General features: G+C 37.8%; 1 protein-coding gene across 1 annotated transcript in view; it reads right to left on the bottom strand.

Moving 5' to 3' along the window:
• The window catches only part of LOC127444494 (2-hydroxyacylsphingosine 1-beta-galactosyltransferase-like), a 40605-nt gene extending 28108 nt beyond the window's left edge, over positions 1–12497 (bottom strand). Inside the window, exons 1-2 of the mRNA XM_051703869.1 lie at positions 12342–12497; positions 874–1700 (exon numbers count right to left, since the gene is read on the bottom strand). Coding sequence (XP_051559829.1) covers positions 874–1698 — 825 coding nt within the window. The 5' untranslated portion in view covers positions 1699–1700; positions 12342–12497. The remainder of the gene's footprint in view (positions 1–873; positions 1701–12341) is intronic.
• Positions 12498–13452: the final 955 nt, after the last annotated feature.

Genomic DNA, 13452 nt, shown 5'->3' with positions numbered 1-13452 from the left:
TTCAGAACACCCACTCCTATTCAACGCACAGATCCGCGCAATCACCCACATCGATAAGAACAGCCTTTGTAACCGTAACACCCTATAACGGCATAACAGCAAAATCAAAAGACTTGATATAATTGTGACTATGGAATGAAATTGCACAAAATGTCCTGAATATACTGGACATTTTCTTAAAATCTTTATAGCCACGTGTTTATTCTCACCACATGCTGGATTTTTTAGTTAATTACATTATGCACCCTATATTGTTGAGTAGACAAAAAACTTTGGTGTATGAATTGATCTGAATGCACAGTTCATAAAGGTCTTAGGCAAATTAATAGCAGTGATGGGCAAGGATAATCGACTAGTCCACCAACTGTCATCTTCCAACCGTTTTTGAGAAGTTGGTCAATGTTTACATGCAGATGGATGTCTTTAGCTGTTCTGTCACGTCACTAGCTGTTTTTTAGCACCTCACACCATATCTGCTGCATTTTTATTATGACATGTCAAGTTAAAGATTTACATTTTAAAATAGTTCAACTTTAAAAACGGGTCTTGAGACCCCTTTATTCTTTTCCATTCTAGTGTGATCTGTCCAGCTGTATTTGAACACAAGAACATACCCTAAATGAACATCTCCTAATAAACGTGTCTGACTGATGTCTGATACACATGACTAAGCATGATTATACAGGGCTTCCTTGAAAGACAGACTAGTCATTCAGACAACCCACGACTATATGATTATGAAAATACTGTATGAAGTTTTGCACATGTCTAATTAGAAGGCAATAAAAAGAGTAACGGCTCTAAAAACATTGGGAATAATGAAACAATGTTAATAAAATGTATTAAAAAAGGTAATAAAAGTGGTTTTCTCACCTGTGACAATGGGCTGGGGGGTTTGGTGAGGATGCCCCCTACATAAACAACATGTGGGAGAGTGGGTCTTGGGAACTCCAAAGCCATGTCAGTACACAACATCCAGAGTTGACTGTTCTGAACCAGATCATGCATGGACACTGATGGCTGGATGTTGTACTTTCTCATTATGCGATCATACTTAGGTAGCACCAGGAACTGTACACCAAATCTGGAAACGAGGTACACTGCTGTGTTAGTTACCCGCTGCAACAATGGCATACGGTCCGTTAGTAGTGAGTTAAATTCAGGGACATAAGACAGGGGTGCAGGTGCCCCAACTTCCGCAGGGTACCACAGTCCTGTGCTGAACACTGCGTACTGGACACCTAGGATGTGAGCTATGACAAAGCCACACATCTCATTGGGGTCAACAAGTAGAAGGTCAAATTGTTCACGTTTTAGCTGTTCCATGACAGAAGCACTCCCAACAACGGCATCACAATTTTGAGAATAGTGGTCCAAGATGTCAAAAAGCTCTAGTGCCGTAAGACGACCTGAGAAGATGTTGCGGACTTTTGATTGGAGAAAGTCATCAGCAGAGGTGCTGTTGAAGATTCCAGGGTAGCGCTGGAGACGATAATGGTTGGATGGTGAGACCTCACGACCTTCAGAGACTAGAAAGACTGTTTCATGGCCATCGGCATGGAGAGCAGAAGCCAGGGTCTTAAAAATATACAAGTGGCTCTCAAACATAATAGGAGGAACCACCACGATCTTAGCTGCCCAGGAGAAACTCGTCATTAAACACCACAGCAATGTGGCAAGCAGGTAGAAAGACTTCATGACTGCAGAAAGAAAGACAAGAAATGATTAGTGATACTGTTGTTTACTGTTAACCCATGTACCAAACAATTACGTTAATCAATACTACTTTTTTCTGTTTTGTTTTTTTGTAGTCCCAATGAAATGCTTTGACAGGTTTCATGGAGATATATATATAAAATGTCACTTGATTTATTGCTCAAATTAGCACCCTCTAATTTGCACTTTCTGACTTGTAATTTCCTTTCCTCAACTTAATAAATTTCCATTCCTGTAGCTCAACTGTAAAGCATGGCACCATAATGCTAAGGTCATGTGATAAGAATACACAAACTAATGAAATGTACCTTGAATGTACTTTAGAGTCTCACTACATGACTATCAGACTACCTGAATCACTGTACTGCTCACATTACACAACAAGGTTTCATGTCATCTGTCATCTTCTTGTCGTAGCAACGCACAAACTACACAACAGATCACAGACGATGTGCAGAAACTACAAGATCTTAGGCATCCCTGGCCAACAGCGAAAAAAAACATTTCTCAAATAATTCAAGCAAGAAATAGTGATCACAATATATTTTCAGAAATAAATGGTTACGATCTGCTTGCTGTCCAAAAGTTATCTGCTAACTGATTTTGGCTGAAAAACAAAAGAAGAGACGAGAAAAGAAGTATGGCTGAAATAATGATTGGAAAGACGCGGGCAGGCTGTCTGTTTCTGTTTTGGAAAAAGAGTTGGAGGTAAATAAAACATAGCACAATGTAAAGTAGAGTGCACAGACCATATATTTCTTGTCAGTTTATGACAATAAAACACAATTATGATCAAACTGTGGCTTTCCATTCCTGTACAAAGATTCATATTGTGTCTAAACACATGGATTTAACCACTGGAGTCATATGGATTACATTTATGATGCCTTTATGTGGATTTTGGCTGGAGCGGTTCACTCTTTATCTCTAATCACACAAGATTATGTGGAGATAATATCAAACACGCTTGAAAATATCGCAGCTTCTGTGACAGCTCAAGACCGACTTAGATTGTGTCGCTTAACTGCTCATACTTAAAGGGTTAGTTCACCCAAAAATGAAAATTCTCTCATCATTTACTCACCCTCATGCCATCCTTTCTTTCATCTGCTGAACACAAACAAAAATGTTTCGAAGAATATCTCAGCTCTTTAGGTCCATACAATGCAAGTGAATGGGTGCCAAAAGTTTGAAGCTCCAAAATCCACATAAGGGCAACATAAAAGTACTCCACACAATTCTAATGGTTAAATCCATGTCTTCTGAAGAGATATGATAGGTGTGCGTGAGAAACAGAAAAATATTTAAGTCCTTTTTCCTTCACTTTCTTCTCCTACAATTTTTGGTGATTCACATTCTTCGTGCATATCGCCACCTACTGGGCAGGGAGGAGAATTTATGATAGTAAATGACTTAAATATTGATATGTTTCTCACCCACACCTATCATATTGTGTCTAAACACATGGATTTAACCACTGGAGTCATATGGATTACATTTATGATGCCTTTATGTGGATTTTGATTTTTTATTTGTTCAAAATTTTGGCACCCATTCACTTCCATTGTGAGGACCTACAGAGCTGAAATATTCTTCTAAAAATCTTAATTTGTGTTCTGCTGAAGAAAGAAAGTCATACACATCTGGGATGGCATGAGGGTGAGTAAATCTAAATTTTTGGGTGAACTAACGCTTTAATGAGCATCACCGACCATAGCGAGCACCGATTTGTCTGCGATCCGGGGGTTTTGTTGCAGACCTCAGAAATCTGTCTCCGACAGCAAAATCTGCCCAAAAATTGTGTAGAGCGGCTTTAGTCGCTTTGGAAAACAAAATCTGCCAAATGGATAAATGTAAATTATATTGTTCAATGAGCTAAAACTCAAGGGTAAAGTGTTGGAAAGATAATAAACTTTTACAAGTTTTACTGCGCTATATGGCTGCAACTAATGATTATTTTGATAATTGAGTAATCTAATGATTATTAGAATGATCATTTGACTATTCTACGATTATTGCAATGATTAATTATTAGCTCTTAACCGACTATTCAGCTTGTGCCCAACTTAAAAGGTTGTATTAAATGTGCTTGCTAACAATAAAGAGGACAAAATCATCTTTCAAAAGTACCTCTAAATGACATTCACTGAATTAAAGGAAAAAATACTTTTTATTAAGTTTAATTCAGTAAAAAAACAACTACTGCAAATGTACTTTTTTTGTCTTGTTTTCCATTTAAAATAGTCTAAAAATCCTTAAAAAAAAAAAAAAGATACATTTATTTAAGAAGCAACATATAAGATATTTAGACTTGCTTTAAGAGAATGTATCTTAAATATAAGTGTATTTTGTATATAAGTGTATTTTTTCACTTAGTTATAGTTCTGCGAGTGCAGTAAAGACAAAATATACTTATATTCCAGATCTATTCTCTAAAAGCAAGTCTAAATATCTTATATGCTGCTTCTGAGGTGAATGCATCCTTTTTAAAGGATTTTTAGATATTTTTAATATTATATTCAACATTCTCAGATAACATTTTTTTCCTCTGCAGTATAGCTGCTAAAGTACATGTACATTGTTTTAAAAGAGTTTTAGATATTTATATTGGAAAACAAGCCAAAACAAAAACAAATCAAAAACGTATTTTGTTGCGGTGTATAATGGGGTGAAGACTACCCTCTCTCACCTTTCTGTTCACTTCAATCCATCTTTAACTCACAAAAAAAACAAACTCTCTCTTATTAATAAAGCTGCGTATTGCAAATTTTCTTCACGATAATAAACATACAGTGATGCATATATTATGGTTCAATAAGTCGCGAGCCATCACGTTATAATCTAGCTGCAGCAAGCATGCGTGCTTGAGGGACGAGTGTTCCTCAGCCGGGTGCAGTTTCAATCTCTCTCACTTAGATCAGGACATTCGTGCAATTCACAGAAGAGGCGCTGACTGCACAGAGAAATGCCAGCTTCGGAGTTTGTAGTTATTTACATGACCAGCTTCCTTATTATTTTAACTTAAAGCTATGACGCATTAAATATAACTGAATTAAAGATGTAACTCCGGAGTGTTTCCTTTAAGGACGCTCGACATGCAAGTTTTGCTTCAGCTCTGCTTATTCCACAACGAGAGTGCTTCTGTATTTACTTGTTTGGTATTTTTGTATAATTCCCTCATACTTTGCAATCTACATCACTTGAAGCTGTTAGGAAAGTTTAAAGTGCATCTGGACTGTGAGCTGTGTAAATCTTCCTCGCCTCAGTCAGGCGCAAGCTGCAGTGCTCCTCTTGCGTGCAATTATTAGAGTTTCATATGATCTCATGTTACGTTAAATGAGATCAAACAACTATTCAACAACGGAAATTTTTGTCGACAATTTGTTTTTATTTTATTGTCGACGTTGCTGATATGAGCTCTGACTATTCAAGGTCATAAAAGTACAAATCCCCCAAATCAAACTTTTCACTGTAATTACAGAGCATTTGAACCCAATACAAAGTGACTGATTCAACCTGCAGGACCAGATGCACCCTGTGTACTGTGTGTGTCACAGAAAATGTGCGTCAGAACTGAGTTCGCATGTGTATGCCTATCACACTGTAGATTGTTCCTCTGATATTACTGATATAATGAACAAAGTTCACAGCGCGTTTTGCAAACATGCACAGACAAGTCACCTATACACAGACGTTTTACACCAAAAAGCCTCTTTGGTTCCAAGCACACAGAGGTATTTAGACTTTGTGTATACTTCACCCAATTCCTATTAGTTTTTCAAAACTGATCTTTAGGACTGACTGTCTGTGCTGTCATTTTGTAAGTGAAATTAAATCCATAATTGTCTGTCCATTAGACAGTGAAGTTCATCTCTCTTATATCTGCATCAGTTGCCTTAGCAATGACAGCACAATGCCAAGAGACATTCTTCTACAACAACTAAGAGTAGCCGTTAGTGTGGAAAAAGTGGATGTGATCATGTGATCATGCTGCAATGCTGAACTCATGAGTTGCATGAGACAACATGCATCAGATGCATTACTGTAATCTACATATTATTCATACATTCAATATTCACTGCATAGCGAATGCCTTACAGTACACTATATGGGAAAAGAGTGTGGAAAAATACGTGAGTTTGGAGTTCGCTGTAGGCACTTTTATGCATTACTGTTTGTATGATGTTGTTTGTGTGCCGTTTGAGGAAACAAATCTCAAACCCGATCTGACCGTTTAGACTAAAACGTATGTCCCAAAATCTAATTTCAGTTGGATTTCAAACCACATACAAAAGCTAATTACATGCTTTTTTGCTGTCCATGCTCCGTTTACTTAAAACTAGAATGTTCTCTGTAGAATAACATGGGACATTAAACTGTTGTGGTCTGAGGCACGGTATCCAGGGAAGCCTGGGTGACACGCGCACACCTGCATGCTCCAGAGATAGGATGGTCCCAAACCAATCTCATGAAAATTCATACCTAATTTACGAGTTGGCTATTTTGTACGGTCTTGCTCAATGTTGTTCGCATAAACTCGTACGACCTCATCACATCTAAATTAAAATCTCATTAAATGTGCTTTCTGGTCTGAATTTTCACTTAGGCAGCTGCCGAAAAATGTTCAATGCAGGAAAAACCCTGTTGATGAAAAAAATCACATAAAAACCAATCTGGCTGTTTACTCTGAAGTCACACTGCACAAAATATCCAATTTATTTCCACACATAAAAGTGACTCTTATCGGATTTGAAAATGTCAATGTGACTTCAATTCAAAAAACGTATCTGTACCAAGTGTGTGGGACAAAATCTAATTTGGGCCTGATTCAGCTGTGGTGTGAACATCACCCTGGAGTCTGAGTCAGATAAAGCAATAAATAAAATAACTCATTTAACACTGATTCTCAGGAAATTGCTGCATGTCTAAGCAGCCAAGGTCTTTAATAACATATTATAAACAGACCCTAAGGCTTTGTTGTTCTCTTTTGTCATCTTTAAGTTTCTCTTCAGCCTCACACCGTAATTAACGAACATAATCTACAAAAGGTCATGAGTCTAGGGAACCAAAAAACAGGTGTAAGACATTGGGGGAGGGGTGAGTTTTTGGAAAGAGGAGAAAGACCAAGATAAAGAGGCAAGGACACAAAGACCATGAGAAAGTAAAAGGGTTCTGACAAAATAAAGGCTCTATAATGTAAAGAGAACCCTGTGTCATCTATGTTTATAAACAGGCAGCATCCTTTCTAACAATTCTGCCCTCATTTCGGCATTCATCCAAATGAAATTTGTCCCTTTGCTCTATCCCCAGAATTGCTCAAACAACAGTCTTGTATGGAAAATTCCTCTCTAAAAACAAAAGCCATGTCACTGTCAAAGTAAAAGTGGAAGCATTATTTTTTTGGGGATTGTTTCCCCTTTTTCACCCAATTTGGAATGCCCAATTCCAAATGCGCTTTTAAGTCCTCGTGGTCGCGTAGTGATTCACCTCAATCCGGGTGGCAGAGGATGAATCTCAGTTGCCTCCACGTCTGAGACTGTCAACCCACACATCTTATCACGTGGCTTGTTGAGTGTGTTGCCACGGAGACATAGCACATGTGGAAGCTTCAATTTTACGACTCCAGCAGTTAAATTAATGTCTTCTAAAGCAACATGATCACTTTTGGTGCAAAAACGATAAATACTTAAGTACTTTTTTTTAACTCTAAATCATACTTCTGTTCTGCAGCGGTATGCGCGAGTGATGTAATCGCATTGGCATTTGAAACACGAGAAATTACGCACGTGCAACACAGCTGGAAGAGCAGCGCTGTTTACAAGTGAGAAGGAGGAACGCTGTACAGTAGCTTGGTTGGTTTTGGTTTAGATCTGTATTTATCTGTTTCTTTATTCACAATGCTGTATTTGTGTGCTTATCCTGGATATCTCAACCGAGTGGAGAACATGAGATTATGTCTGTAACATGGCAATGGTGTGAGTTTTTGACGGTGAGCAGTAGCGGTTCTAGCTTGTATGGCGTCCTGGGCGAAACCCGCTTCAACACGCCCCCAAAGTTGTTGATCAGTGGGGTGGGCGATTGTAAATGAGAACGCCCCCGAAGTTGTTGACCGGGGGAGGGGAGGGGGGGGCCCACCCCCACCCCCACCCCCACCCCCCCACAAGATGCCATCCTGGGCAGCTGCCCATGTCACCCATGCTTAAATCCACTATTGAAGGTGAGATTACCATCGGAGAAAACAAACGTGGTTAACCGGTTTTACGATTATTTGCAATTTTTCATTATACAACAGCATTGATGAAAAAAAAATGCTTATCATATTACAACTGCATGTCTAAGCTGATGTATTTCTGGGGGATATGTGGATGCTAAGGGCAGCCCTACAATAAGAAAACTGATAAATACACAAAAATAAATAGGAGGTATACAATAAGAGACGCTCTAATCTAGAGCATGACACCGCTTATGCGCATCTCAAGCTCAGTGATGTACTTCAATGTAACCAGAGTGCTTATATTTTGGAGTCTTGTGTGTAGTAGCCCCAGTTTCACGTGAACTGAAAGTTCACGTTCTTTTTGCGACACCTGGCCATTTAAGCACCACGCGGCCACCGTCCATTACCATAGCAACAGCTCCAGTACCCACACAGGCACAAGAATTTTCACATTTAGGCTAACAAAATCTCATGAATAACTCTGTTATATTACATATTTATACATTACATATATTATTTTTGCCATGTTTAAATAAAGCATTTCACAGTTTTAACCATGGATTCTAAATTCTTGGGGTTAAATTAACCGTGACATTTTTAATCGTGGTTAATAATGAAACCGTATTATAGCGGCATCCCATACCAAACCACCACCTGTAAATAGGGCGACAACCAGGAATGTTGTCCCAGGCCCTGTGACAAAGGGAAACTATAGGTCCTTATAGACAATTAATTGGGTAAGAGGGGCCCACCCTTACATATGTTGTCCAAGGTTGCTGTGAAATTTAGTGATGTAAATAACAAACAGGTGTTTAGAGCGGTTCAGTCATAGTGAATTTGGCCTATTTTGGCCTAATTTGGAATTAAGCCAAATCTACTTGCTTCAGTGATGTTGAATAAAAAATTAAGAGGGGATTTTCAGTTTCCTGGCCCTTAAAAGCCAGCTGTTGAGCTAAATTTCCAGGTTGTCTTGCTTTTAAAATGATGGCTGTTGTATCTAATGTGACCCTTCCACCATTTGGCTCTCTCCGTTTCAGGTGGGCTATCACTATTACAAGTTTTTTTTATACCAGACTGTTGACGGTTGCCATGGTAACCCTGCCTGAGTCAAGCTGAGCCTTGGCAACGCCATAGCTTGTGTTACTCATGGAAGGTTCAGGTTTCCTAGCCATCAGAAAGGAGAATCATTCGCTATTAAACACACAGAAAACGCTGAGATGAAACTGATCATATGATCACACTGTTGTCTGAAATGGAAAAAATAAGTTTAAAAAAAGAATTAAACTCTCTTGCACAAAGAAATAAGGTAATAAGGGTTTGGAACGACATGAGGGTGACTAAATAATGACAGAATTTTCCATTTTGTGTGAACTATTCCTTTAACAACAAAAATCTACACATACAGACAGAACAAGCTCTTGAGAGAAACACTGCATTTACCATTAAAATAGTGCATCAGATAAAGTCAGGTGTCTAAACGAAAGAGGTTATCTACACAAGCAGGAACAGCTTAATGATATCATCATGCCATTTCACATGCCTTCAAGACAGTCAGGTGACACATTTTGATGACTGATACTTGGCTAATGAATACCCAATCAAACAACTCCAACTGACATGGTTCCAACAATCCCAATTTGTTTAATCTTCATGAATAAATAACTATATTACTAAATGTAACATTACTAAATGGGATTCTGAAAATTCATCAATTTTGTCAAACTTGAAAAGTTAAAAGTTGTGGTGTGATAAAAGAGTAAATGGAGTGTGTTGGGAATGTACTGTAGGTGTGTCTCCAACCATTCATGTGGATTTCATAGTCTCCGCTGCTTATAAAATGATGCTTTTTAGATGTATCAAATAAGAATAAAGAAACATTAAGACATCATATTTTGATGCATTTTTTTATTTTTTTATTTCTGACATTAAAAAAATCGTTAATAGGTAAACCATTCACAAATTGACACGTGGTGAACTGACCGTGACAATTCCTTTTTCTGCTAAATTAGATAACAAATGAACGCTATCTAAATCTCTCCTCCTGTTTCTAACACTGTGGTCACAAAGCTACTTCCTACAAAATCCAGTGACAACCTCAGCTCATTCCAGGACCACACATAGTAGAAAGGCCATGATGATGATGATAACATATCCCTATCCAAGACGTCCACTAAAGACATTACATACCCGGAAAGAATGACGCTATAGTGAGGATAAGTGACTGGCGAATGGATGCTTTGCGTGTGGTTGGCAAGTTCGAATGCACTTTCAATATGCAAAGAAATGCAAAACCTACTATGCCACATTCTTGTCAAGGATCTCTTCACATTAGTACTTCAAAACCAGCATGTCAGTGTATTAAACTTAAATGAATAGTTCAGCACAAAATGAAAATTATGTCATTATTTACTCAACTTCATGTTGTTTCAAACCAGTATGACTCGCATGAAACCCAAAAGGAGATGTTAAGCAGAATGTTAGGGGACTGACAGCTTTAGTCCTCATTCACTTTCATTATACATTCTTAAACTGTTATAAGAGTACTATTATACTGCTCTTTTTTAACATGCACTCAATTTTTTATTTTAGATTTAAACATTTTAAATTCATAACAAAATAACATTAAACTGAACTGTTTCAAGTTTAACTAAATTAAATTAATAAGACTTAAAATATTTTGATTTTGATTTTATTTGAATAAAAACTGCTCAATTCAATTTGAAGGAATTTTGCAATAAATTAAAATGTGTTCATCTTAAAAAAAACATTTGGTGTATGGAAAAAAGAGCAGTGTCAGCATTCTTTAAAATGTCTCTTTTTTCCACAGATGACAGTAAGTCAGGTTTGAAACAACATTAGGGTGAGTAAATGATGAGACAACTTTTAATTTCTTTTCCTTCTTTTTTTTTTCTTTTTTTTCTAGTGAACTGACCCTTAAATATCGTAGAATATCGTGAAAATAAGATCGGACAGAGAGAATAAATGTTAAACACCGCAGGAACAACAGATTCCGGTGATTACGTCGTTGCTGATGAATTCTGATGCTTTTCACTTTCGATAAAAAATATGCATACATACACAAATGTAAACAAGAACGCAGGTAGTATGACAGCAGAGACTGTAAGGTGGAGCCCAAACAAAAACAAAAGCTCATGGACCAACATACCTTAAACTGGCCTAACTGGATCTTTCCTCCCCCACTGCAATTCTGCACATACTGTATTTACTACGTGCCCTTTAAATCAAGCTAGCACATTGCTTTGACAAGATTTTTCTAATGAAATTGCTGTGACAATGGTGAGACGTTTCATTAATTACCAGTGAAAAAAAAAAAAAAAATATTTAAAAAGTGCTCTAAATAGGAGGGACTTTCACTGTCATTTCACCACTGTACCTAGCAGTGAAATGGGGACTTGAGGATGTAATTCACATATTTTTGAAATTGATTTTGAGAGAAAGTGTAAAAATGTATAAGGCAGAATATAAGCAGACACACACACACACACACACACACACACACACACACAATTGCATTCACCAAGGTTGGCCTTTCTCATGAGGCATGAACTGTATAATTACATCCTGCCCTTGAGCAACTGGCATAGTTATTCTTTTAACCCAAAATAAATCAAATAAGAAACCAAGCACATTTTGAATACTTTTTTAAGTCCAATCTGTTTAGTTGATGTCATTAGGAAAGACATAGAATCTCACAGGTTAGAAGGCCAAGTAATTCAGAAATCATAACTACAATAGCTATGGCCTAATAGCTAGGGCTATGGCCCTTCAATGTAATTTTTTTCTTTCAATATGATAGAAGGAAAACAGCAGAGACTCTTGAGATGTTGGATCTATCAGCATTAAGTGTATCTCTTTAACTAGGTTTCTTAAAGTCAGTCTGAGTGTTTAAAATGTCCCCTGCTAAACTATCGGTTGCCCATATCACCGCTGGTAAAATATTGATGATGATGATGATGATGATGATGAAGATGATGATGATGATGATGATAGGGGCCTTAAATCTTTGATCAGGTCCCAAACACTCATAAACCTACAGCGTGCCTATTTATTTCTCAAGCTCCATATGTCGCCCTTATTATCAAGGTAACTTATTATAGTCATCAAGTGACAGGACATTCATGCTACTCAATCATATGATACTATATCATAGTTAGAAAAAAAAAAAAACTCTAAGCAGGTCGGCTGAGTTTCGATGTATTGCCGTTACTAAAATAAATAAATAAATAAATAAAATTTAAAAAAAATGAAAAGCGCGATAACTTTGAAATTTCTTCCACCTCCGCAATACAAAATGCTACGAGAGTATGCATGGAAATAACTACGGCCAGGTTCGACACCTGTTGCGTGCGACACCTGTTTATAAAACCAAACGCCGCCCTTCGCTGCTTACCTGTATAGGTGGGCCCGGTCGATGCCTGAACGTATGCCAAATTCACGTCCCTTCGCTCTCCTGAGCCTGACACTTTTACATAAATCCACAAATGACCGGTTAAAGCTGCCCGCTTGCCACAACAGCCGAGGTGGCAATGAGATGGGGCGTTGTGTATACGAACTCCAGGGAGGGCGGGATATGCGAAACCTCAGTTCACAGTCACTGAAGGGAGTGGTCGAGACATGGCAGTATAAACGTTATTACACTAGAGAGACTTCGGCCTAGCCTCTAATCCACTGGAAAGCTACGGGTGCGTTTGCTCTTTCGACACAGGCACATGTCTGCATTTGAGGTGCGTCCCCATGTTTAAGCCTACTATAAATTATGATGAAGTTAGTTAACCTGTGTGACTCACAGAGATCCATTTACATCATCTCTGAAGATGCTAACATAGGCTCCTTAATTTCTTTTTCTTCATTTTTACTTGTTACATCAATGGGTCACTTACAGTTAAATGCATCATAGTTGTTTATACAGTTCTGTTCTGTAATGGCAGTGTTAAAGATGTAGTTGATCACTTGTTGATAGTTAATTATAGACTAAGCATTAGTTAATAACAATCAAACAAATGAAGCTAGACCACTGATGTAATCTCAAACACTCACACTTGCAATTTCCAAAGCACAGAAAATACAGAAAACATACAAAATAGACAGACTAATTTACCACCAAAAGTTAGTCTAGTTCTTAGATGAAGATGGGCACAGGACAATACAGTCTGTGTGTGAGTGTTTGTGTGTGTGTGTGTGCGTGTGTGTAGAGAGAGAGAGAGAGAGAGAGAGAGAGAGAGAGAATGTGTGGATTGTGTTTGAATCATTGATGATTCTCTTCAGTGAGTGCAGCTCATGTTTCTGTGCAGTGTTTCTGTGTGTTATGCACTACCTCTACCCAACATATGTACACCAAGGCTCAAGACAAAAAATGCTACTGAAAAATGTCCCTGGTAGTTTTTTCATCAGTTATCTAATATTTTATATATTTAATTCTGTTCTATTTTAGGTGTATACTAGTATGGGTTTAGTCCATCAGCAGACACGGTAGTGACCTGTAGCTTCCAGATACCTGTAGA

This window comes from Myxocyprinus asiaticus, chromosome 8 (assembly GCF_019703515.2).
Source record: "Myxocyprinus asiaticus isolate MX2 ecotype Aquarium Trade chromosome 8, UBuf_Myxa_2, whole genome shotgun sequence".
Classification (NCBI taxonomy): Eukaryota; Metazoa; Chordata; class Actinopteri; order Cypriniformes; family Catostomidae; genus Myxocyprinus; species Myxocyprinus asiaticus.
The sequence above is the reverse complement of the archived record's forward strand: the minus strand, read 5'-3'. Positions and strand labels throughout refer to the sequence as shown.